The sequence below is a fragment of the Charadrius vociferus genome, unplaced genomic scaffold (assembly GCF_000708025.1).
Source record: "Charadrius vociferus isolate BGI_N301 unplaced genomic scaffold, ASM70802v2 scaffold271, whole genome shotgun sequence".
In the NCBI taxonomy this organism is placed as follows: Eukaryota; Metazoa; Chordata; class Aves; order Charadriiformes; family Charadriidae; genus Charadrius; species Charadrius vociferus.
Genome location: NW_009646944.1, coordinates 1,127,762 through 1,152,569, shown reverse-complemented (window position 1 = coordinate 1,152,569; position 24,808 = coordinate 1,127,762). Strand labels below are relative to the sequence as shown.

Sequence of the window (24,808 nt, the reverse complement as noted above, 5' to 3'; positions counted from 1 at the left end):
TCCCTACACAGGGATCCCAGCTGCTTGGCTTCCCTGCCCTCTAATTCCAAGCTACTGTCCCAGTTATCCCAGCATCGGAGCAGCCAGGTGACAATGTGTTTGCCCAGAAGTTGGCTGAAATCTTTTCACATACCTCTCAGCTCACTCAGGGATAGGGATCAGGTGATTAGCTCTGGTTCTGCCTCTTCCTCCTGTTCTTGTAGTTTGTTGGTGTATTTCTTCTTCTGTATAGAGGCAACTGATATTGTCATGGGTTGGTTGTCTGGTTCAGCTGCAGTGCCTGCCTGCCACTGGGGTTGGAGTAGACGGAGTTGCTTTTACACAAACACATACAGATTGCTGTAGATATACCTGGGCTTAGGGGAAAAAAAATGGCCTATATGTGTTAAAAAAGGCATATCAGAAGCTAGGGTCTTAACCCCAGCCTTGGGATCTAAATAAATTGTTCCAGTGTCAGAACTGATGAGCATACAGAGGCTGACTGCAAAGAAAGCTTGTGAGCACACTGTGGTGAAGCGTACGTCTCAGGGAGTCTCTAAGACTCTTGTAGAAAACAGTAATTTATAGCCCATTGCAGACATCATCTCTGCCCTCAGTGGGGGAAAGAAATTAAGGAAGTCATGGAGGAGAAATTTAATTTTAAGATGCAGCCTTCTCCACTCATTCTTTTTTTTTGTGGGCCTCTTTCTAGATTTCAGTGACAAATTAAAAGCTGACATTGAAAAACAAAATTCCTTGTGCCCTGTTAACTGTTCAGTAACTAGGCAGACTGAACAGTTTTACTTTGGAGCTCATGCTGACTGTACTTGGAGACAAAGCAGAGGAAAGCAGCTTGATTTATTGTGAGCAGGAAGCCGCCTCTTCCACTGTGGGAATATGGTGTCTCAGGAGGCAACAGGAGCTTCTGCTGTAATTCACAGTACTTCTGTAGTAAAATTTTAGTAAATTATTTTCAGTATTTTTTTCTTTGCATTAGTAATGAGTCAGCATAATATATTGCAACATCAGCCTGAACGGCTGACTACATTGGCTTTGCTGGCACAGTTTACATTTGTTTTACAAGCGATCAGTTGTACATGGATTATCTTAGTAGCCTCTGTGCTATGAAGTTTATCCCATGCTATTTGTATGAACAATTCCTTATGCTGTCTCTGTGCACCTCCATAATGTGTCTCCTGAGCACATGTAAAGGCCATAATGACAGTTAAATCTGAATAAGATTTCTGCTGGAATAAAAAATGCGTTCAGATCTGTCACTTAGAAGTTTTGCAATCTATGCAGTCTATCAGGTTTTCCAAGTCAAATGATTATTCCAGCTTCCTCGTCTGAAGCCACAGGATGTAAAAAACCCCATCATTTATACAGATGCTAATTACTCCCTAAAAATATTCAAAATTAGCTGTAAAAATTCTGATTTTAAAAACTTGTGCTATTAAGAACATTTAAATGGTGTGACGGCATTTTCAGCTACATTAGCACGTGTGACAGCATGGAATAGAAAACAAATCAGTCTGTGGGTGGTTAATTTCTGAAGTGAGTTTAGCTCTACAGCATCAAGAGAAACCTCAATGATTCTGCAGGGCCATAAAGGGAATTTCAAATTACAACAATTGGGATCTCTATAAAATATTTCTGCCTTCAGATCTGTTAATTAAACATTGAAACAAGCAATGGGTATTTGCTTAAGGTGGGAAGCAACTGTGAAGTTCAGCATGAGATTACAAAAAAGGTACTTTGTGAAAACTGATCCTAGTCTAATAGATTTAAAGTAAGGCTTAGACTGTAGGTCTTACTTTTTTCTTAGCAATCTGTGAAAACAGAACAGCAACACTGATAGAGGTGTGTACAAATGCAGTTACGGTACCAATGCTCACCTACTGGACTCAGGCTGCCCAGCCCACTCCGAGCTGCCATTTGTGCCCCCTCCCCTGGCCTGCTGCTCCCTATAGCCCGGGCATGGCTCACATGGTATGGAATACCTGTGTCCCCTGCCAGATATCCTTGGGAAAAATAACCCTATCCCCACCGGAACCAGGACAGTGACCCAATCCTTTAGAGGCAGTTCTTCCTGTGCGGTTGTGCAAATACCTGTGGAGGCAATGCAGACTCTGCTGTTATGTCCGCTGCCCCCTGTGAAAACTACAACATGGGAGTACTGAAATCTGACAATTCATCCCATGGCAGCACAAAGGATCCCACCTGAGCCTCTCTACAGGTCTCTAACGAGGCGGCTATACTCACAGGAGCATCCTTGGGGTTGTCCCTGCCCTTTTTGCCTTCCTGGCACTTACAGCCCAGTCTGGCCAGTACAGGACAGGGTGAGCAAGAACTGCTTGGTCTTCAGACTGCATCATAACTCACCCCTATGCTCATGTGAACTTGACCTTCCCCTGCCCGCCTCTTGCAGTTCCCAGGGGAGGGCAGAGAGACTTGGCTGTTCTGGGGGGCTGCAGGAAGCCTGTAGGGGTATCTCACCAAGCAGTTTCTCTAGAGACAGGCAGTGGTAGCATCCTGAAGAAAGCCTTTGGACTGAGCTCCTCCAGGGGCCTCAAGACTGGCTGCTGTGCAAGAGAAACAATCTTTCTTGCAACAGGAGTGTTGTCTTGGCCCCAAGTGAGTGCAGGATGGCAAGAATGTGTATCCTTGTCTGCATCAGAGGGCTTCTCTAGGATCCACAGCTGTGATAGGAGCAGTTGGCTGACCTTGACATCCATCTCCTTTGGCTTTACAAAAGCGGAAGGCCTCTCACGAGACCAGAACCCAGCCAGGACCACTCAACTTTGCAGGAGGCTCTGCAGTACCAGTTTTCCAGTGACCCCTATACATCTATTGTAGAGGACTCCGCTGGGGTTACTGCAATCACAGAAGGCTTGCTAAGGCAGCCAGACCTCTCCTTTTGCAGAGAGAGGACAAGGGTCCACCCCTCAGCATACCACACCCATGCCTTAATATCAAAATCCCTCTGTCCAGTTAAGATTTCAGCTTCACGCTTTCCATAGGCTTTCCAGGGAAAGGCACATCTAACTGTGAGCTGTGAGAGACAGAAGAGTGATTCAGCCTTGAGGAGAAGCATGTACAGCAGTAAGCTGACGTCAGCTATGGCAGTAATTACAGACTAGCACAGAAATTTGAGCCTCTTTTGTTCTACAGACAAAATGTGAGCCAGCAGAAACAGCTGATGGTGCAAGGTATGTATTTGTGCGAGCTACCCGCCTCACTGTTAGCAGTGCCATAACGCCTCTACAGTATGCTGCCAGGGGCACCTCCTCCACAAAGTGGAGGAGCCACCTGCTCCACTACATATCAGGAGTTCAGAATTAGCCTCACACACCTATATGTCTGATGCATTAGTAGAGAGAACAATCTCCCCTTTCAAATTTCTTTTATATGCTTGGATAAAGATAACAGCTGTCTTAGCTAGTGCAAGGCAGACTCTCTGACCAGGGCAATGGCAGATTTTGGAGACACTTCCTAGCAGTATTTCCTCACTCCTTTAACCCATCCTTTAAAAAAGAGCTAACTGTAGTTACAGTTAATTTTGCACTAACCTACAGTTAATTTTGCACTATCATTTTAAGGATCTGAGACACTACTTCACATCACCATTTTGAGCACAACTTAATACACATTTGGAAAATATGAAGACCTTTGGTTTGCAATACACAGCAGATCTGATGCACCCTTGCACCTATAAAATACTTTTTAAAGTTTAATATAGTGAGAAACAATTAATCTTTTCTTAAACCACCCTTTATTAAAAAACATAAGCATTTGTAAATATATAAAATTATAAAAGTACCAAGTGCTTCTTGCTTCCCAGTACAGTAGGACTCAGGACTGGCAGGTGGCTTTGGTGCTAATCTGTTCGGTGTATTAGGTCCAGGGCTGCAGAACTGATTGGCTAGTTTTGCAAAAGACAGCTAGTCTCATTCCTCTGACAGGTCCAAACTGATCTTGTTTCACCTCAGTTTCAGACTTCCTTCCTGCTCCTTATGACAAACATCAGTGCTTACTGGAGAGAGCAAGGCTGGAGCTGTATGAACTAGCAGGCTCCGTAGAAGGATGCAGCTAGGTGTTTTACAAAGGGCAAGATTTCCAGCTGCTAATGGGGAAGACAATTTCAGGCACTGAGAGAGCTCCTCTGTACAAGGAAAGTGCATTCTTTGCTTTGGGATCATCCTTTAGCTAGACTGGACAAAACCAGTCACAGGTCCAGTTTGCATCAAGTTCCCTTAATCAGCAAGTACTCAGATCCCCTTGCAAGACCAAGTCCCATCTATCTAATTTTTTTACCACTGAAATGTTATAGGGTAAAAAGTTCTCAGATTGTACATCTAGACCTGAACACCAAAGCAGGACAGTGGACTGCTGTGGAAGTACTGTAAAATGAAAAGTCCAGTTGTACTCATTGCAATTTTTAGAGTAACTGAACTCCAAATTGGATCTTTTGTATCACTACCCATCTCTTCTAACACTGAAGAACAGCTGTCAGTTGCAGAGAGAACTCGAAGGTGCTTGTTGGTGTTGTTTCTTACTTGGTGTTCCCCCAAAAGCCCCTATCATCTGCAGAAACTTATCACAGGCCCCTGCATTCTCTAAGGGTTCACCTTTGCCAGTTCTCCTGACAGCTTCCACCACACCAGGCACTCCTGTGTCATTCCGTAAAAAGTGAGCTGCCCTCTTAGTGTTCCCCTATAGGAAAGCATGACTTGGCCTGGGGAGGGTACACTACCCTAATCTTAAATAGCAGGTCCGTCTTCTTTTGAAAAACTTAAACCACTGTAATTGCAGGAGAGGTGGAGAAACAACAGAAACCCAAGTAAAACAAGCTTATCCTGAATGTCTCAGTAACTGGCAGGAGACCAGAAGGGTGAGGAATCCTGCCATATTTAACTTCTGCTGCTTGCAGATACTTTCTTTTCCAGGCGATGCTGCAGGCAGGGCTTATTTTTCCCATTTGTAGGAAAGGACAAAGTGACTTATTGTAACAGACCTGTATTACATATCTCATACCTCCACTTCCTTGCTGCAATGGAAGGATGCTCTAGCTCGTACTGCCCTTTTTAGCTAAGAGGCACAGTAAACTCCAACCTTGGAGTGAAAGAGTTGTTATCCTGTACAGGAACCACAGTCCTTAAACAGAAATTTTCCACTAGGTTTGTGACAGGCATGGCTTCCACACCTCTTAAAGCTTCACCCCTGATCCAAGTACATGAAAATGAAAAAATGGCTGAAATATGATGCTTCTCTCCTCTGTAACATTTCTTTAGCTTGAATCAAGTCAGCTAAAAATCCCTGCTACCTGCATGGTTGTCCAGTCCCTCTTTGACCTTTCTGGCAGCACAGCCTTTCTTACAGCCAGGATTCACAAATAAATACAAGATTGAGGGAAGCACAGTAAAGGTGCCCCGGTGACTCTGCTCTAGCCCTTGCTTGTTGTGCAACAGGACCCAGATACCACAGTGTGCCAGCTGAGCATTTGAAGTCATGCGCCCTGCCCACAGGCATGAGTCCTTCCCTTACTGGGGCCTTGGCATGCCCTTTTTGGCTTGGTTAGGCTTCAGGAACATCTGCTGTTGCTGTATCTTCTGCCTTGACCAAATCACCACTGTTTGTCTCAGCATGGAGCCGCTTGTAGTCAGTGTGGAAGAAGATGACATAGAAACAAGCCATAGCACTGCAGAGGCCAGCCAGCACGAGTACCGGAGCTGCAAGGAAAATACACCTTTAGATGGTGAATTCACAACTCCCCATAAGTGCAGAAGTCTAGATGTCAGCTCCCCAGCAACTGGAAAGCCTGGGTGATTTCAGAGAATCATAGACTATCTCAAGTTGAAAGGGACCCATAAGGATCATCCCTGTTCCATAAGGAACTCCCTGTTCCTCACAGGACTACCTAAAACTGAATCATATGACTAAGGGCATTGTGCAGACACTCCTTGAACAGGCTTGGTGCCATGACCACTTCCCAGGAAAGCCTGTTCCAGGGAGTGACAATACCTATATTTACTTTATAGAAAGTGACTTTGCAAAAATGCAATTTGTAATTCTACGTATGTCTGAATTTGTAATATGTAGAAAAGTGTGACTATCAGATTGTCTTTACTACACCTTACAGACTGCCACGACCTACAACCTTGCTGAATATTAGTTTCTTGGTGATGTATGTTTCCATCAACACTGAAATGCAGCTACTTATGAATGTGTGAAAAAGGGGGCATCAGATAGAAAAGTATCAGAGAAGTTGTTCTAAGCAAAGAAACTACTGTCACCAAAGACACTGGTTAAAAAAAAAAATCGGATGAGAGCCACAAGAAAATACTGGTTTTCATTACTAAAAAAAAATTCTCCATTTGTAAAGCTACATATATTGGACGTCTATTATATACCAATTTTAATACATATTAGTTTATGCTTCACTGATTAGAATTATCGAATTGTATAGGTTCGAAGGGACCTTTCAGATCATCAAGTCCAACCATCAACCTAACACTGACAAAACCACCACTAAACTATGTCCTTCAGCATTATCCATCCTAAACCTCCCCTGGCACAATTTGAGGCCATTTCCTCTTCTCTTATTGCTTGTTACTTGGGAGAAGAGACTGACCCCTATCTTGCTCCAGCCTCCTTTCAGGTAGTGGTAGATAGCAATAAGGTCTCTCCTCAGCCTCCTTTTCTCCAGGCTAAACAACCCCAGTTCCCTCAACTGCTCCTCATAAAACTTGTTCTCCAGACCCCTTACCAGCTTCATTACCCTTCTCTGGGCATGCTCCAGCACCTCAGTGTCTTTCTTGTAGTGAGGGGCCCAAAACTAAACACAATACTCGAGGTGGGGCCTTACCAGTGCCACGTACAGGGGGACGGTCACTTCCCTAGTCCTGCTCACCACACTATTCCTGATGCAGGCCAGGATGCTGTTGGCCTTATTGACCACCTGGGCACACTGCTGGTTCATATTCAGCTTGCTGTCAACCAACACCCCAGGTCCTTCTGCACCGGGCAGCTTTCCAGCCACTTTTCCCCAAGCCCGTAGCACTGCATGGGATTGTTGTGACCCAAGTGCAGGACCCGGCACTTGGCCTTGTTGAACCTCATACCATTGGCTTTGGCCCATCGATCCAGCCTGTCCAGATCCCTCTGTAGGGCCATCCTACCCACAAGCAGGTTGGCCCTCCCACCTAACAGTGTCATCTGCAAACTTACTGAGGGTGCATCTCCTCCCAAGGGCTACCCCTGAGGACAGTGTGCAGCTTACAGCAGGGCAATGCCAGTTTGGTAACAGCCAAACCTTGTCTCACATAACACTGGCATAGGAAGAGGATTTGGGTGAAATTTGGAAAGTTTCCAGGATTCTTGTCCTGCATGACCCCATAGCTTGGAGGTCTTACACCAGTGCACACAGTGTGTTTGTGGCTGCGTGTGTTTCTGTGTATGTGTACGTTTATTTTGTGGGGTGGTGAGGAAAGTTACAAGGAAGACTGAACCAAAACACTGGAGCTTTATAAAAGAACAGGTCCCCGCAGGTAGTGCTTCTTGTTATATCAGCCAAGATCAAAGTGCAGGAAACATTCAGTACGGATAAACTTATCACAGCAAAGTTTCTTTTTTCCAGCTCTGATCTGATGAGATAAAGAGCAGTGGGCTTTCAGACATGAAGCAGTCAGATTGCTTTTTGGGGACAGTTATTGTGAAGCCTTGTTCCCTGCTCAGGCAAGCAGGATATATTTAAAAGGTGTTTGCCAGCCTTTGTGTAACGGTAACTCCTCAGGACTTGGTGTCAGTATTACATAAATATGAACTCAAGACCAGGGTTTAGCCTACATTGAAAACACATATGTGCTCCTCTTCATCTCAGTCACTTCTCCTGACCAGCTAGGAAAGGAAGTGTGGAGTAAGTCAGAACAAAGCTGTACTGGCATGTTACAAACCTCTGTGTTACCAACAGCTCTGTGTGCAGAAGCAAGGGAATTAGCTTTCTGTCAATGCACTTGTAGTCTTTGCCTCCCATACAGCAAAGCAGCACATGCTGTGGACAGTGTCTTCCCCCCAGAAAAGCTGCTTTCTAGCTTGGGGAACCTCAGGTCTCTGTAGGGTGGCCATAAGAGAAATATTAACCCAGAGTCAGCAGCAGCATTCATGGCACCTCACAGGTCTTCCCATTTCAATCTCGTAGACCTGGTTTATCAGGAGCAGCAAGGAGTACACAGTCAGGTTGGGAAAGGTGGCTAAGAGACATGGTACAATAGGAATCAGTCTTGGAGGCTCCCTCACAGTGAGACCTGGAGGACAGACAGGGGTATGTGGGGTGCAACTGAGTGTCCAGTGTCATTTCCCAAGGACATACTTACTTGTCCAGTCCAGGGCTCCATCCTGGTCAAGGGTGCAGGTGGAGGCTGGATCCTCAGAAACACGCACAGTGAGGGCTTGTAGCAGAATCATTAAAATCACACCTTCAATCTGGCTGTGGGGAGAAGCCAGCATGAGGTCAGGTGCCTGCCTGCTTCATCAGGGCTGCAGGCAAGTCCAGTTTCCCCAGCGGGAAGAAAGGGAGGCCCCTTTCTGGAGCAGAGTCATTCCAGCAGAGAAAGCTACTATTGGCTTCCTCTGGACCAGATGCTTGGTTAACTGGCATTGGCTCACAGGGTGTGCAGGTCAGCCTTTCAGCACTATTGGCTTCCTCTGGACCAGATGCTTGGTTAACTGGCATTGGCTCACAGGGTGTGCAGGTCAGCCTCCCCCCCCCCCCCCAGACACAGGGCCAGTATGGCAGGACTACTGTATACTCCCTCTGGAGGCGGACAGGTTTGAACTACAGCTGTCAAGGAGCTGAGGCTTAGTCAATGACCAGACTTGGAAACACCTCTCACTGCAGGGTTGAGGATGAGAAAAAGTCAGGCTATGACTTCAGCCTCCTCCTCATTCCCAACTGTCTAGCAGCAGCAACAAAGTCCACAACCAGTGGGAGACAACAGCCTTCAAAGGCAGTGTCTAATATCCCTCTTTGATGTTTCTCACTGCTGCAGCTCCACGTGACACATACACATGGCACCAGCCCATGTATATCACTGCTTAAGGCTCCAACAAGTGCCAGCCCTAGGCATGTAAATTGATCACAGGAGGGATCAAGCCAGCCCTGGCACTCCAGTGCCAGCCCTAGGCATGTAAATTGATCACAGGAGGAATTGTTACTGCCCCATCTGTTGTGACCAGCTGCCGTGTTAGTGATGAGCCCCATCTCACTCAGCAGAGCACTGAGACCTGACAAGTCCCTGTACTGCCATGGGAACGGGTGCCCCTCTCAGGCATACAGCCCCCTAGGCATGGTTAAGTCCTGCGTTCTGCCAAGCAAGGGAGACATTCATCTTCCTTCTTGCTTTTCTTGCACTAATTCAACATAGTCCTCCTTGCTTTAAAACCTTTAGCTCTTCAGCTCTACGGCTCACCGAGCCAGCTCTCCCCTCGCCACAGTCATGTGCACAGACACCAGTATGCACACACACCCCTCTGTGTGGGTGTATGTGTGTGTTTGAACCCAAGCTCAGCTGTGAATTGGATTTAACCTGCCTGCTTACCTTGCAACAAAAATCAGGCCTGTAGATGTGCCCTCTCCCACGGGGTAGGAGCACTCCACAGCCAGCTCCATGGCAATGGGGTAGATGGCAAAACCGAAGAAACCAAAGAGTGAGCTGGTGATGGCCAGTGTGATAGCCTGATGTCTGAACCGGGAAGTCTGCAGACAGAAAAGCAACACCAAAGTCTCAATGTCAGCACTGCTGCTCAGTGAATCTCTGAACCCATAACCTGCAGGAAGTCCCAAGGGCTCACTGTTCTCACCAGTACCTTCCCTACCTGTTTCTGAAATCTCTCTTTTACCTCCAACCCTCTGGTCAACAAGTGGCTACATGGTGGAGATTTACCTGTTTAATTTAAGCAAGGGGAGAGAGAACCAGCAGAATTACCTGAAAAGCATTGATGTGGTCGTATTACTGTGACTTGACTTCCTGGTCAGTAACTTACCAGGAGTGTGTGTGCTCAGTGTATCTCCAGCACAAAGTAAAACACACAACTTCCTTCCAATGCAAGCTAACATTTCAGAAGTGGTGTTTGCATTGGGTTACATATGAGAATTCACTGGGTTGCTGCAGCTCATTGATATGCAAAACTACTCCTTATCTTGTCAGACGCATGTTTGTAACATTGGAGTCTTAACACAAAAAAAAACCCACACAACAATCAAAAAACCACCTGAAACATTCACAAACTCTGAACAGCCTTGTCCTTAACTTTGGAGGAAAGACCATGGGCTCGTCCAGCCAATGCTAGTAAAGTCAAGGGGGTAAATCCTGCAGTCACAGTGCTGGTACCTCCTTCCTTAACCATGTAATAAATTCCACAGAGGAACACAAGGTGTCTGTCCTGCACAGCTGCAGTAGGCCTGGCCAAGCTAAACTGGTAAAGTCAAGGAAAACTCTGTGTCTGGAATCTGAGTTGCATCAAGGCATCAAGCAGATTTGAATGGGTGCTTTTCGTTTTACTACTTTGAACTACTAGTTCATCTGTATGGGATAAAGGGGACGGAGGGACGTAGAGGAGGGAAAGGTTTGCTTGTTAGTCCTGACATAGCCTCTTGCCTGCTCTGTGCCTTACCTGAGCCCAGGCATGCTCACTCGTATTCAGACCATCCTCACAACAAATGGCAGAGTACTAAAGGGGAAAATGCACAGTCTGCATTAGGCACCTTGTCCTACACTGAGAAAGGCATTGCATTTGTCTGTCTCTTCAATGTGGAGCTAACATCACTGGGATCTTAGCCCAGGGGAAGGTGTGGTCATGCTGCATTGAAAGTCTGGATTTTTCAACACACAGGAAAATTGCACAGCACAACCCTGTTGGGAAAGCAGAGACCTGCACCAGTCTAGGTCCTCTGCAGCTAGGAGTCCTGTGCCTCGTGCTCAGGTTCCTGCTGGGTGATGGCTCCCGTTGGCAATGACTATGCTTGAGTGCAGTACTTGCAATCCAGCATCATGGGTGTAAAGTCTCCAGGTTCTGCATTCCTCTCCTGGCTGGATTGAAGTGTCCCCCTTTTCTGCATCTCCCTTGTCTTGTCCGTCTCGAGGAACTACTGCAGAACTAGGCACATAATTAGGTCCTTTTTGCTAATCTTACACTCCTGGCAGCCACGACTGTTAAAGGCAGGTGTTGGAAAAACTATGGAATTTTTGCCAGTTCATTTTTGTAAGATGGATATTTAGCAATTCCATTTCTTTTTTGAAATAATGGTCTTAGGGCCAGTAAACAAACACGGCGATCCAATGTAAGGAAGTAGAATTATGCCTATTTATATCCTGAAGCAGTCTGTCTCAGACTCCACAGTGACTGTGGAATCCTCAGTAAAGGGTTTTTCTTTAAAACATTCCTAGCCCAGAGAGATAATCCAAAAGCATAACATGTGGCTTAATAAATACTATGACATCAAATGACCTTGGTTTGAGTTGATGATTTATCGGGTGGCAACAGAACAAAGCCCACAGGTATGGTGCAATGCAAGGGAGAACTCACCACTGCGAACACAATGCTGGCAAGGGCACTCAGACAGAAACAGATCTTGGTGGACTCTATGAACTTCCTCGTCCGGTCCACATACAGGCCTAGCAGGAAAGCACCCAACAAACCACACACTGTGAACAGTGCACCATTCAGACCAGCAAATTCCTAGAGGGCAGAAGAACAAGTAACTGAGCAACCAGAGCAGTTAGGAAAGAGGTTTTAATGTCACTGACCCATCTGCTTGCTGCTAGTGGGTCACTTACCGAGGTAAGAAAAGCTTCCCTATCTGTTGCAATAGCTGAGGCCTCAGCAGGGCTCTGAGTAGCAAATAATGGGGTCCAGGTGCTGCTACAAGTGTGTAGGGACAGCAGGGTCACAGCACTCCCAAAGTCTCAATGGATAAGTCTCTGCACACCTTGCAAGGGAGGCTGCATGCAGAGCAGCAGCAGTTACCTGGCATTAAATGCTCCAGTCTGGGCACGAGACTGTTCTTGGCTCCTCCAGCAGTGATTAGATGCCTTGTCTACTCTGGTGGCAACAGGTATGACTGCCTTGGGATCTGCTCCTGTTTATAATCATGCTCCTAGCCGTTTTCTTACCAGGGACCAGGGACCAAGGACCTGCACTGGCGGAATGCCTTCCACAAGGCTGGCAGCCCCAAAGCGTCTTAGATAAGACACCACATTGCCTGGCTGTAGCAAGGAGGTCTAATTAGAGAGACAGTGAGCAGTAACAGAGTAGTTACATCCTCTGTTGCCTGCAGGGACTATCTTTGCTTGTCCCACTCCTTCAACTCCATAAGAATTGAAATGCGGACATCTATACGGGAAGCAGGGAAGTTTTAACAAACTTGGGTAAACATTTTTGGGAGCCTCAGGGGCTGACTGGAAGGAAAGGGTATCTGGAATAGCTTCTGTGGACTAAAGGGCCAGGGCAAACCAGTCACACACAGACAAAAGCATCATGATGCACAGAAAGTAAGGCTGCAAAGTTAAAAAGGTTTCCAGTTAAAAGTCAATGGAGTGTGCAAATGTGACCTGGCTATGGAGCACTGAGTGAGGTATCAGACCTGAGAGTTGAGAGGGAGTGGACAGAGACCAGACATGTAGGCGTGCATATGTGACAGCTGGAGAGGTGTTGTAAGAGGATCTCGATAAGGATACAAGCAGCAGGACTGAAGTGCTGCCTGCCTGAGGGGAAACGCAGGAACTGCGGCAGCCCCTTGCTATTGCAGGGAGACAGCAGAAGGAACCTGCTGTGCACACACTGTCCTCAACCGTATTGTGCTCAACGATAAACGTAACAACTAGCCAGTGTCGTGGGAAGGATGGGGAAACAACTGTCACAGTACCTGTGACTTCCTCTGCTGCCCTAGCTTCACGTAAGACTGCAAAGAGGGAAAGGTGCTGGCCTCAGCTTGCCTTCCGCTTCACTCTAGGACCTGCTTCGGCCCATCCTGCCCTGGAGGAGGTGTCAGAAGGCTGCATAGACATTAGTGCTCTGGAGTGGCTTAGAAAAAACACAATACTCTTTTTTTCCAAAGAAGTATTTGAGGAGTAAAGGTTTTTCATTTGCAAATGGGAGCCTGGCCATGGGCAGTAATGAAAATCCATTATACTGAGAGATTGACTGTGCTCTGGATTAATGTACTGCTTAATCTATATTAGATAATGTGCACAAATAAGATACAAGACAGCGCAGCATATTCAACTGTCTTCATTTTGCTCTGAGTCCCTTATCAGGGAAAATAATTTTGATTGTATCAAAGATGATGTGGACAATAGGGAGGAAAGGACGAATACTCACATTTGAATACCCTTTTTCACAAAGGATCTGTTCTAGCAGAGCTGAAAAGCAGGTGAACATCCCAATTCCTCCTCCAAAGCACACAGCCAGGACGATGTACGGCTTATTTCTCAGGAGCTAGAGAAAGATGTTAACGTATCATTTAAACAAGTGGAAGCCTGGCTGCAGCAGTAGGCTTGAGGATCAGTGGCTCTGACCCCTCAGTTGGCAATGTTGACAGGGCAACTCTGTGATCATTAGAGGAATTTGGCTTTCTCATGTCAGTCCAGCCAGAGGAAAAGTTAAAATGGGGACCATGTAGGGAGGAGGGATCTCTTCAGTGCCCAAATTCTTTCTTCGCTTTGCCTTATACTGTCCTACCTGTTACCACACCTGCTCAGAAGGCTCAGATTGTGCGGTCCTCTTGGATTATCCCAGGTGTGCCTGTTTGAGCTAGCCAAAGGGCAGTCATCCCACAGCTGAACAGTCAGATACCATCTCTTGCAGTTTTGCTATAAGCAGCTTCCACTCCCTAAGGAAGGAAGGAATCCTGGTCTCCTTCAGGGGGCTTTCCATGTCGGGTTTGGTGAAGCAGAGTTCAGGGTCTGCTTTGTCAGCAGATCCCCCAGCATATCCCTGTCTGACACGGCTGCATCCATCACTCCAGCACTGGTCTGTCTTTGTGCTACAGCACTTACCATTTTGAGTCCTGTGAGGAATGGCTTGGAGGTGGAGTTAGTGGCACTGGCCGAAGGAGGTGTTGGAGGAACCTTCTCATGAATCCCCACAGTTGCTAGAGCACAGGCTGTAACTGCTGGGACAGCATAAACACCCAGCTACACAACACAAAGTAAAGACGTGTTACCAGTCTTTCCAGCTCTGCTGCCTCCAAATAAATAAATTAGCTGGACCCCAATCAGCCCAGCTAATCAAAGGCTAATCAAAGCAGTTTTCATTTACCATCAGTGGGATGCGCTTTCCTTCAGGAACTAGTGCAGGTGACAGCACGTTTGCTATAAGAATACCCAAGGGATTGGCTGGAAGGAAATAAAACAGAGAGACACTTTTTTCATGCAAGCAGTCAGAACCACGTGTGTGTCCCCTACTGCCAGTCAGCACCAGACCTGCAGTATGCAGCCAAGCAATGAAAAAGAACAGAACAAGGCATATATAGGGAGAAACCAGGAGGGGAACATTCGGAGAAGTTGACTGTGTAGTCTTACCATTGCCGTATCTGTTCCTTCACCCCCATGAAGTCCATTCTGTAATGGTTTTCACCTATGAATTACAGTGTCCTCAGCCTCACAAGGCTGCCTCAGTAGATGCCAAGCTGAAGGGACAAAATGAAGATGGAAGAATCCATGCCATCTGTCGTGACGTTATAAAGCAGCAGTAACAAACACAGGTGCTTTCCCTTCTTTACTTCCCTATGCCATTAGGCATGTATACATATGGATAAAATCCCCCTGAGCCTTCTTGAGGGTGAACAGTCCCAGCTCTCTCAGCCTCAGCTGGCATGACATGCTCTGTCCCCTTAATTGTCTTAGTGGCTCTTAACTGACTTACACTAAGATGTCCATGTCCTTTTTTTGTACTGAGGAGCCTAGAACTGGACACAGCTCTTCAGATGTGGACAGGGGACCTCCCTCAAGCTGCTGGCAATGGTCTTTCCAATGGTCACCAGGATGCCACTGGACTTCTTTGCCAAAAGAGCATGAAAAGCAGGAAAGCCCTATGACAACTCCCTAAAATTGTCTAAAGTCTAGATCATTCCTGACACCTTTCCAGCCAATGCATTTCCTTAGTAAAGCCCAAGCTGGCATACAAGTCCATCTCTGATACCAACTACAAAAATCGCATCACAGAAGAGAATCTTGGGCACTTGTCTGTACTGGAGTATTGGGTTGCATTGTTATAGGGCTGGACTTAAGCAGCATGTAAAGCAGCACTCCTGGGACCTAGCTTGGGAATGTCCAAAATTGCAGGAGACAATTTTTTAACTTCAATGCAATGTTCTGCAAACAGTCGAACAAGTGAAGTTGATTTTCTACTAGTGCTCAGGGATGGGGTTAGGAAAGCCAAAGCCAACCTGGAATTGAGTCTGGTGAGAGATGTGAAGGGCAACAAGAATGGCTTCTACAAGTACATTAGCAGAAAAAGGAAGATTAGGGAAAATGTGGGCCTGCTGCTGGATGGGGCAGGAGATTTGGTGACAAAGGACATGGAAAAGGCCAAGGTATTCAATGCCTTTTTCACTTCAGTCTTTCCTGATAAGACCAGCCTTCAGCCCTGAGACCAGAGGTACAGTCTGAGGTAAGAAATATTTACCTTCAGTGGAGTACGACTAGGTTAGGGACAGTTAAGTAGACCAGACAGACACAAGTCCACGGGACTGAGGGGATGCACCAATGTCTGCTGAGTGAGCAGGCTCTTTTCATTGCAAAGCCATTCTTGGCTATGTTTAAAAGACCATGGCAAGTCCAAGAGGCTCCTGAGGACTGAACAAGAGCAAATGTCACTCCTGTCTTCAAGAAGGGCAAGAAGGAGAATGCAGGAAACCCCAGGCCTTTCAGTCTCACTTTGATCCTGGGAAGGTCATGGAACAACTAATGCTGGACACCATTTCCAGGCATATGAAGGACAACAAGGTGAGCAGGAGCAGTCAGCAAAGGAGATATGCTTAACCAACCTAATAGCTTTGTACAGTGAGATGACTGGCTGGGTGCATGAGGGGAGAGCAGTGGATGTTTTTTATCTCAACTTTACTAAGGCTGTTGACACTGTGTCCCATAACATCCTCATAGACAAGCTGACAAAGTACTGGCTTTGTACACTGGAAGTATACAGTGGGATGAACTGCAAGTCAACTGAACAGCTGGGCCCAGAGGATTATCATCACTGGCATGAAGTCCAACTGGACACCAATCACTAGTGATGATCCCCAAGGGTTGATACTGCGGCCAGTACAGTTTAACCTTAATGAAAAACCTGGACAATAGGGCACGGTGCACCCACAGCCAGTTTGTAGATGATGTGACACTGGCAGGACTGGCTGATAGAAGAGATGGCTATGCTGCCATTTAGAGGAATGTCAACAGGCTGCAGAAATGGGCAGAGGGGAACCTTGTGAAGTTCAACAAGAGGAAATGAAAAGTCCTTCACCTACAGACGAATAACCTCATCCATCAGTACACACTGGGGCTGACCAGCTGGAAAACAGCTCTGCAGAGAAGGACCTGGTGTGGGAGGTAGGGGACCTGGTGGACACCAACTTGACCATAAACCAGCAACACAACCTTGTGATAAAGAAGGCCACCAGCATCCTGGGCTGCATTAGGCAGAGTGTTGTCAGCAGGATGTGATCCTTCCCCACAGCACTAGTGAGGCCACATCTGGAGTATTGTGTCCAGTTCCGGGCTCCTCAACATGAGGGAGACATGGACTTATTGGGCCAGCAAAGGGCCAAAAAGATGATGAAGGGACTGGAGTTTCTGTCATGTGAGAAGAAACTGATAGAACTGGGATTGATCAGCCTGGAGAAGCTGCTGGAAAGCAGTTTTGCAGAGAAGGACATGGTGTCCTGGTGGACTGCCAGTAGACCATGAGTCAGTAATGCACCCTTGCAGAAAGGTGTCCAACACTATCCTGGGCTGCATTAGGAAGAGCATTGCCAGCAGGTGGAAGGTGGCAATCCTGAGTAGGGACTCAGCCCTGTTGAGGAACATCTGGGGTCCCGAGTCCAGTGCTGGGCTCCTCAATACAAGAAAGACACACAGTTAATGGAGCACATCCAGTCAAGGGCCAAAGACATGATTAGGGGACCACAGTACCTCATACGTAAAGAGGCTGGGAGAGCTGGGACTGTTCAGCCTGGAGAAAAGAACCTTGATCAGAGATTGTAAAGTAGAGGGAACCAGACTTTTCTCAGTAGTGCCCAGTGGCAGCACAAGAGGCAATGGGCACAAACTGTAATACAGGAAACACTGTTTGAATATAAACTTTTTTACTGTGACAGTGGTTGAACACTGAAACAAGCTGCTCAGATAAGTTTGCCACATCTCCATCCTTGGAGAGAGTCACAACCTGACTAGACACGACCCTGGGCAACCTGCTCTAGCTAACCCTGCTTGAGCAGGGGGTTGGACGAGACAATCCCAAGAGAAGCCTTCCAGCCTTGCCTGTTCTGTGATTCTGCTGCAGCATCATTAATAGTGCTATAGCACACAACAACTGTAGCATTTCTGCTCTGTACTTGGCAAAGTACTAGTTTATGATCCTGGTGAAATGTTACCAATACACAGACACAATTAAACAACAGTTTCCAAGGAGATGGATTAAAGCTTCTCCATTGAGGTAAAATGCATCTGGGCACTGTAGGGGACTGCCTGAAAACTACTCTCAGGTGTTTCCATGAACTATCAGCATGCTGAAGCAGTTCCAGAAGGTATCAGTGGAGGGTGGAGATGTGAGCACTGGACTAAATTTGAAAAGACTAAGTAAGACTACCTTAGTAATTACAGGGTTCCAGCTGCCTTCTCTTTCTGGGAAGACAAATTATATGAGCCTAGACTAAGAATGGAAAGGAGATCACTGGAGTTAATCAAATGTACGTAATGGTCCAGGGGTCCTGGTGGATTAGCTTGCAGGACTCTGCAATGAGGCTGTGTGTTTTGTGGACAGTGATGCTAATGCACTAAAACTCTGCAGGGTGCAGAAAATGACATGCTGACAGACAGCAGTAAATGAAGAACCCCATGGATGAAGCAGAGGCCACTTCAGTGGACCCAGACAAATCTTTCTTCTCCTTACAGAGGAAAATTTTTCATGGTATTCCCAGGGGATCAGTTCTTGGCCCTGCACTGCTTGTCTGTGAGTAAGTCTCTACAAGTGATGGGGAGGATCAAGATACAATAAATACTCAAGAGCACAGCTGAGTCATAGTGATTTCAGTTACTCAGCAGGATCCTGGGTGCAGGGTTGGGTTTTTTTGTCTTCACACAAGCACAGGGAAGCCTACTCAGAGGCGCTAACAGGAGCTGTGGGGATACTGACAGGAGGCTGTAGGGCTAGTTTCTGCAAGCAGCACCGATACCAACAGTACTGCAATGCTGAGTGCTGCTCTGGCACTAACACAGGAAAAGGGTATTGATAAATTGGAGCAAGCTGAGAGAAAAAGCTTATGTGAGCAACAGGCAGACATGGAAATACGTGGGAAGAGGCAAAGGGAAATGTGCTTGTAAAGTGACTGGATTGGAGCTGTTCAGTCTTTACAGACAAAGGAGAGAAGACGTGACTCGGTCCATAACTACCTGACAAACAGGTGCAACAAGACTGAATAGCTGGGGGATAAGGAGCATCAAGACAAGAAGTAACACGTAGACATTTGCCAGTGCAGTAATTAACCACTGGAGTAAATAACTGGGGCTGTGACTCCTTCTAGGCAATATTTAAACTTTCTTGAAATGAAACCCTGATTTTGTACAGCAGACAGTAATGAGTGTAATCAGACAATATTAATGGAGACCTCTACACAGCAATATGTAGGTGTTGCAGGGGATAATAATCTCATCCCCTGCAGTCATCACACTGATACCTCAACATGCCACAGACTGAACAGCATCAGGTCTTGGGTTTCCACTGTTCCTTGCTCTACAGTTTTATTTTTTCCCGTAGTGAGGTCCATTCAGTCCTGCAAGGACTGAGGACACTATGTGAAAGAAATGGTCTTTGGCTGCTCTGGCCACTCTCACCTAAAAAGAGCAAGTTGTCTGCAGGCTAGGGTCCTTCAGGGCAGTGAAGGACCGAGTGCCCAGTGGTCCCTGGTAGTATTTGTACTACACCACGCTAACAACCGGAGCTCCTTCTCCAGCGGGGAAGGGGAAGGTCTATCTCAGATTTGGGAAAAGAAGGTGAGCTGTCAGGTCCACCCTGTTCCAGGGAAGGCAGTGCAAAAAGAATTTCTTTTTTCTGACAGCATAAACCCATTCTTGCTAAAAACAGTGCCCATACTCTGGGTTTGCAGCAGCACTGGGAAAGCTGTATAGGGGTGCTCCTATACTGCCCTTTTCTCCATGTCTACCCCTTCCAAGGCAGTGGGGAGGGAAGGTGGCTGTTGGCTGTTTTGAGGGAAGGGCAGGCAGGGCTCCCACACACGTGTAGGTACCCTGAGATTTCCCAGCTGGAGCCAGTGAGCCAGCCCAGTTTCTGGGGCACCTCTCACGTCTTTGGAAAAAGAAGATATTTCTTCTGGCTGCTGGGGAAATGTCACATGGAGGGAAGAAACGGGTCTGTCAAGTTCAGTATCCTGCTTCTAGCAGGGCCCAAAGGAGCCAAGAGAGGAGTGAGATTAGAGCAAGTCTATCTAGTGCCTCCCCTCCAGTTTCCCAGCTTCCAGGCACTTTGCAAGGCAGATGTGGTTTCTGCATGGGTAGTCCTGCTGCATTTAGCATCCCCAACATGTGTGGCCAGATGAGTACATTTTATCTGCGTGTGCATATATACCAATTGGGAATACATGCTCAGCCTTGCTGCTGGACGAACTGGTGGACAAAACTGCTGCAGCAGCCTTGCCTCCATCCAGTTACACAATTTGGCAACTGTGACCACTGGTATCACACACAATTTGGACACCTTTCTAACAAGCTGCAGAATTAAGGCCACTACAGACTTTAGATTTAGTAACACTGAGGACTGTCCCCAGCCTTTATGATATTTAAACAAAGATGATCACCTCATCATGGCAGAGAGGAAGAAGGTTGGGAGTCTGCGTGGCTTCAAAGAACTTTGCACCTGGATGTGCCGAAGGCCCACTTCTTGCTCCCCAGCATTGAAATGCTTGCCTGTCTTGCAGGGCCTTGAAGGCACTGGTTTATTGCACATTGCTATAAGACTCTTGGGCGCAGCCATGTTTGCAGGGCCAAATGGCTGTCATACAGATGGTTTTCTCTGCCTGCTGCCGTTGAAAGGCAAACAAATGCTAGCAAGTTCTGGGAACCAACAATAATACTTTGCAGCTATCACTTACACATCGATGCAATCATATTTGCTGTTGCTCTCTGGTGGTCTGGGAACCACAGTGCTGCCAGTTTTGTCGGGGAAAAGATGATGAGGGGCTGTGCCAGTGCACAGAGGCACTGGCCAGTAAACAGGTACCAGTAACTCTGGGAACCCAAGTTCAGGACCTTCAGGACGCTGAATATCCGGATGATGCTACCAGTCATGTTCAACCATGAGCTCAGGATCACCTGCAGGAAGCAGAAACAGCCAGGGGTTGTGTGATGAAGCCTGAATGGCAGAACTTAATGCAACAGAGTAACTTGAGCAGAGTCTCAGATGCACCACAGGAGATCCTGGGTGTTAGCAATCACTGCATTGAAAGTTGCCTGCAGACCACCCCTACCCCTTTGGGCCACTGCCAGGTGCTCCTCATCCAACAGTGCTCCTTAGGGAGCAAGGGGGCTGTCCTGGCCCCACATGAGAAGTACACCACAATGTAGCTTATATGAGACAGCAGAAACTGTGATGTAATTGATTAGAAATCCTAAGTTCGCTAATTATATTCTGTTTGCAATTTTGCACCATCACCCATATTTTGCCGTGACAATCCAAAGATCATGGCAATGAGTCATCCAGCATACAGATCCTGCAAATGCTCTTCTGTACCACTAGCATGCTAGAGTTTCAGTGCCACATTCCACAACACTCTTGCCTCTGGGAAGACTGTGTAGAGATCCCAGGCTGGCTTAGCATAGACCAAGCTCTGAGTTCACAAGGGTCCCTTGCTTGCTCACTGCCCTGCTGCTCCTTTAACTGGCCCAGCAAACAAAATAGCTGTGCTACCACTTTTCCATAGCAAATCTACCCAATTACAGCAAGTTCTTCACAGAGTCAGCTCACAGCATCTGTCCCCGTCAGTTGGCTAAGACAACAAAACTGAAGCAGAAAAAGGCAAGTAGGGATGCAACATTATTCTGACTTTTCCCTCTGCTGCCCACCTCACAGGTGATGTGACAGCTGTTACTAAACTAGGACAGAGCTTTCAACATGCTCATCCTCTGCAGCATTTGGCAAGACTTCCATTCACAGTATGCATGTTAGCGCTTTGTGCAGCTACTACTATCTTCAACTGAAATGCCCTTAGGGAAACAGAACAGTTGAACTCACAGCACATCTGAGCCCCACACTGTCGAGAACCCATGTTGCCACCAGACCAAATGGGATCGAGATGAGGAGGTACACTATTGAGAGCCAGTTGACCATCTCCAGGGAAATGTGGAAGTACGCAGCTGTCGTGTCAGCCACAGGAGCAAATGTCAGCCACAGCTGCAGAGCAGAGAGGAAAGATGGGTAAACATGAACACCAGAACAGAAATTCAGGATCCCCTCAATCCCACAGTGTCTGCAGTTACTCATGCTAGGACTATTTTACCACTGATATAATTACCTCAGCCCAGAGCACCTCATCCATTTCACTACCTCATCCCCAATCCCCTAGCCCTGCTGCTGGGAGCTGGTAGAAGCAGAGGTCAGTACCTTTTTCTGTCCGCAGATTGAACATGTTGGCCCCTGATGCACTTACTTACCTGATGTAAACCACAAGCACTCCTTCCAAACGAAACAGAGACTGCCATCTCCTCTCTGCAACTAAGAGCCTCTTAAACTCAGCCTAGTTATTATGGTTGCATTGGTAACCCCTAGATGTGGCCTTGTAAGAACAACTTTGCTATGTGTCAGCCAAGAGAGACATTATTCCATGCTATCCTAGACACACGCTCAACAGCTAGGAAAGGGCCTAGAAATTTGCATTACTCAATATATCAGAACACGTAACAGGGAAACACAAGAGGTACTTTAACAACTATCCATCTTCTCCTTCCAGTGCCATATCTGAAAATATTCTGCTAAACCTTATTTTAGGCACTGGTTTCGTAAGGCCGTTGTCTGCTTTTGGTTTGATCTGGGAATGACAAGGCCTGCTTTGATCCTCAAATCAGGTCCTGACATCATGCCCACAAGAAAGAAATGAGGGTACTACCCTGAATTTAAGGATGTTTCTGTGGATCCTCTGTGAAGATGCCCTCTCTGATGCCTTTCAAAAAGACTAGCCTAAGCTGAGAACAGATTCAATAACGTGGATGTAAGCTACTCCACTGTTAGAACACGACCTTGCAACTGCTGAATACTCAGGATGATAAAGTTTGCAGAAATGTGAACAAAAACTTCAACTATAGCTTCAACTTTAGCTATAGCTTCCTACAGAAGAACGCCAGCCACTGTTTCTTTCCAGGTACCCCCTCCCTCTGCCATCACAAGTTTCCTCTTCACAGCCTGTATCCTGCCCACAGCATCAGCTGCCATGTTACCATGCTACTGAAAAAGGACTTGGGTAACCTCAGAGGAAGGTGTGTCCCTACACTCTGCTACTCCTTATTTCCAGTGTTCATATTTACTTCTTACATGCTGACCACCATAAAAACTACATTAAATGGAAGCAGAAGGGGAGATGGGCTTTTCTGCTTTCTAAATGTCACTGTGTGAGTACAGCCACATGCAAATCATGGTTTAGCTAAGCTTTTCTGCTAGCAGGGATGCAATGAGTAAATGGCAGTAACAGAGATGTTTTGAATGTATTATGCGTGTCCTAGCAAGGACTCCTAGCATCAGCCCTTTCCTTTTCTATGTAAGGAGCTGACATGCCAAATCTCCTGCATTCAACACAAAGCTCACATGGCCATGCTGGGCTCAGACACACCCATGTGGGATCAGCCAAAGGTCTGGCAGGGGGTGGATTTGGTGTTTACTCAGCTTCTACAATCAGGTGCATGAAGATACTGAGTGCTGAAGGAAGTTGTACTCATTAAAAAACAAGGAGGCTATTACAGGTCACTGGAAGACTGGCAGTAGATTTCTAATAAAATGAGCTTTTAAAAGATTCCTTGAAATAATATAGGTAAAATGATGTTACTGTTGGCCTCTGTGTTGGCCAACTCAAGCATAGGGACTCTTGCCTTTGAAAGCCAACCAACCACAATGGGTTTGAGCCTAACCCCCTAATATTTGGCAAAACTCACTTCCCATTATTACCTCACAGATTTTGCATTATTTTTTCTCAAATGACAGCTTCTTCAGTAGTATAATGCTATATCATTGGCCATGATCACTCGTGTTGTAGACCATGGTATTTGATCCTTCAACATTTGGGATGGACTTTTCCCTCCCTTGAGATATGCACCTAGCAGGATGTTGAAATAGCCACTGTAATAACATACACCATTTCTTCTCCAAATGCAGGAATTATAGTTCCCACACTCTTCTCCTCTCCTGAGCTCAGGCCTCAGAAGCATGTTATCTCACTGTGATTTCTGAGTTTAGGGACAGCAAAAGCTCCAGTGCATGCTAGTCTGGGCAGGAAGTCATACTTCAGTACAGACTCAGGCTATAAGCCTGTACTCTTCACAGTAGGCACAGCAACTAATGAAGAGGACTTCTGGTCCCCTGAAGACTCAGAAGCCTGTTCTGGCTTGCACTGGAGTACAGCTGCAGCTCTGACTGCTTTCAGCATGCAGCTGGCTGCCTGGGCAGCCATACCCCATCACCAAAAGAAAAGGACAGAAGTGTTTTCCACCCAGAGTCTATTTATATCCTCAATTACAGCACAGTGGCCTCCCCACCTCCTTTATCAATGGAGCACGTGGGAGCACCAGGGAAAGCAAGTGCACTGAAACTCAAACCATCTGACGAGTACTGATGTTTGAGGGGTACCGGCTCCACTTTCAGCTCTCCCTCCCTTTGCTCTCCCCTTACTTTCTTGCAGTTGACATTTTGTTTTCCTCTTCTGCACCTCCCAGCGACTGCCTGCTCCCTTCCCCATTAATTGCAGGCCTGCTGGGGCACTCCTGTAACCAAGAACAGGTTACAGCTGTTCTCATCCTGCCGCCATTTCTAAGCTGCTTTGTTGCTCTTTCTGATACCCTTGTAAACTCTTAACTGATGCTCAAGACATGGAATCAGACCTCTTCCTCGCAGAATCAGCCTAAACCCTCTAGTTTTCCTTCTGCTCTCATTCCCCTTCTACCTCCATCTTCTCCGGGTTCAGATCTTCTGCCCTATCGTCTTTACTGTTTTCACTCCTACACAGACTCTCCAGGACCTACATCACCTGCAGGACCCAGTTTCCCCTCCACCCATTCCAAGGGAGCCCAACATTTGCCCTCCCTCCCACTTCTGAACAAGGTTACTGGTGGGCTGTGAGCCACCAATTCTCTGTCTGCAATGGCAGAAAGGTGACGGTGAAAGGATTCCATACAGACTCTACATGTTGATAAGCAATAGGTGTGATGTGCAGAAGGCAGCATAAATAAACACAGGCCCAGGATTTTCAGGGCTCAAAGAGCAGTAACGATATATTGAGGCATCACATGTATAACCAGGTGCAGCCCTGCCAGAAGCAGTACCAAAAAACGTTTTTCGTGAA

At 46.7% G+C, this 24,808-nt stretch overlaps 1 protein-coding gene across 1 annotated transcript; it reads right to left on the bottom strand.

Moving 5' to 3' along the window:
- Positions 1 to 5,553: 5,553 nt before the first annotated feature.
- Positions 5,554 to 21,965, bottom strand: MFSD7 (major facilitator superfamily domain containing 7). The gene is made up of 10 exons (XM_009895081.1): positions 21,918 to 21,965; positions 21,499 to 21,657; positions 20,360 to 20,579; positions 14,296 to 14,372; positions 14,034 to 14,171; positions 13,357 to 13,473; positions 11,563 to 11,715; positions 9,576 to 9,733; positions 8,352 to 8,464; positions 5,554 to 5,708 (listed from the first exon to the last, which is right to left on the bottom strand). The coding sequence occupies exons 1-10, from the start codon at positions 21,963 to 21,965 to the stop codon at positions 5,554 to 5,556; spliced, it is 1,338 nt and encodes a 445-aa protein (XP_009893383.1).
- Between the last annotated feature and the right edge of the window lie 2,843 nt (positions 21,966 to 24,808).

Bases quoted from the DNA above. Each gene is read 5' to 3' on its own strand.
- MFSD7 (XM_009895081.1), bottom strand. From the start codon at position 21,965: ATGGCAGTCTCTGTTTCGTTTGGAAGGAGTGCTTGTGGTTTACATCAG. The intron at 8,465-9,575 runs GTAAGCAGGCAG...TTCTCCCCACAG, and splicing joins GGCCTGATTTTTGTTGCAAG to CCAGATTGAAGGTGTGATTT. The intron at 5,709-8,351 runs GTAAGTATGTCC...TTTTCCTTGCAG, and splicing joins TGGAGCCCTGGACTGGACAA to CTCCGGTACTCGTGCTGGCT.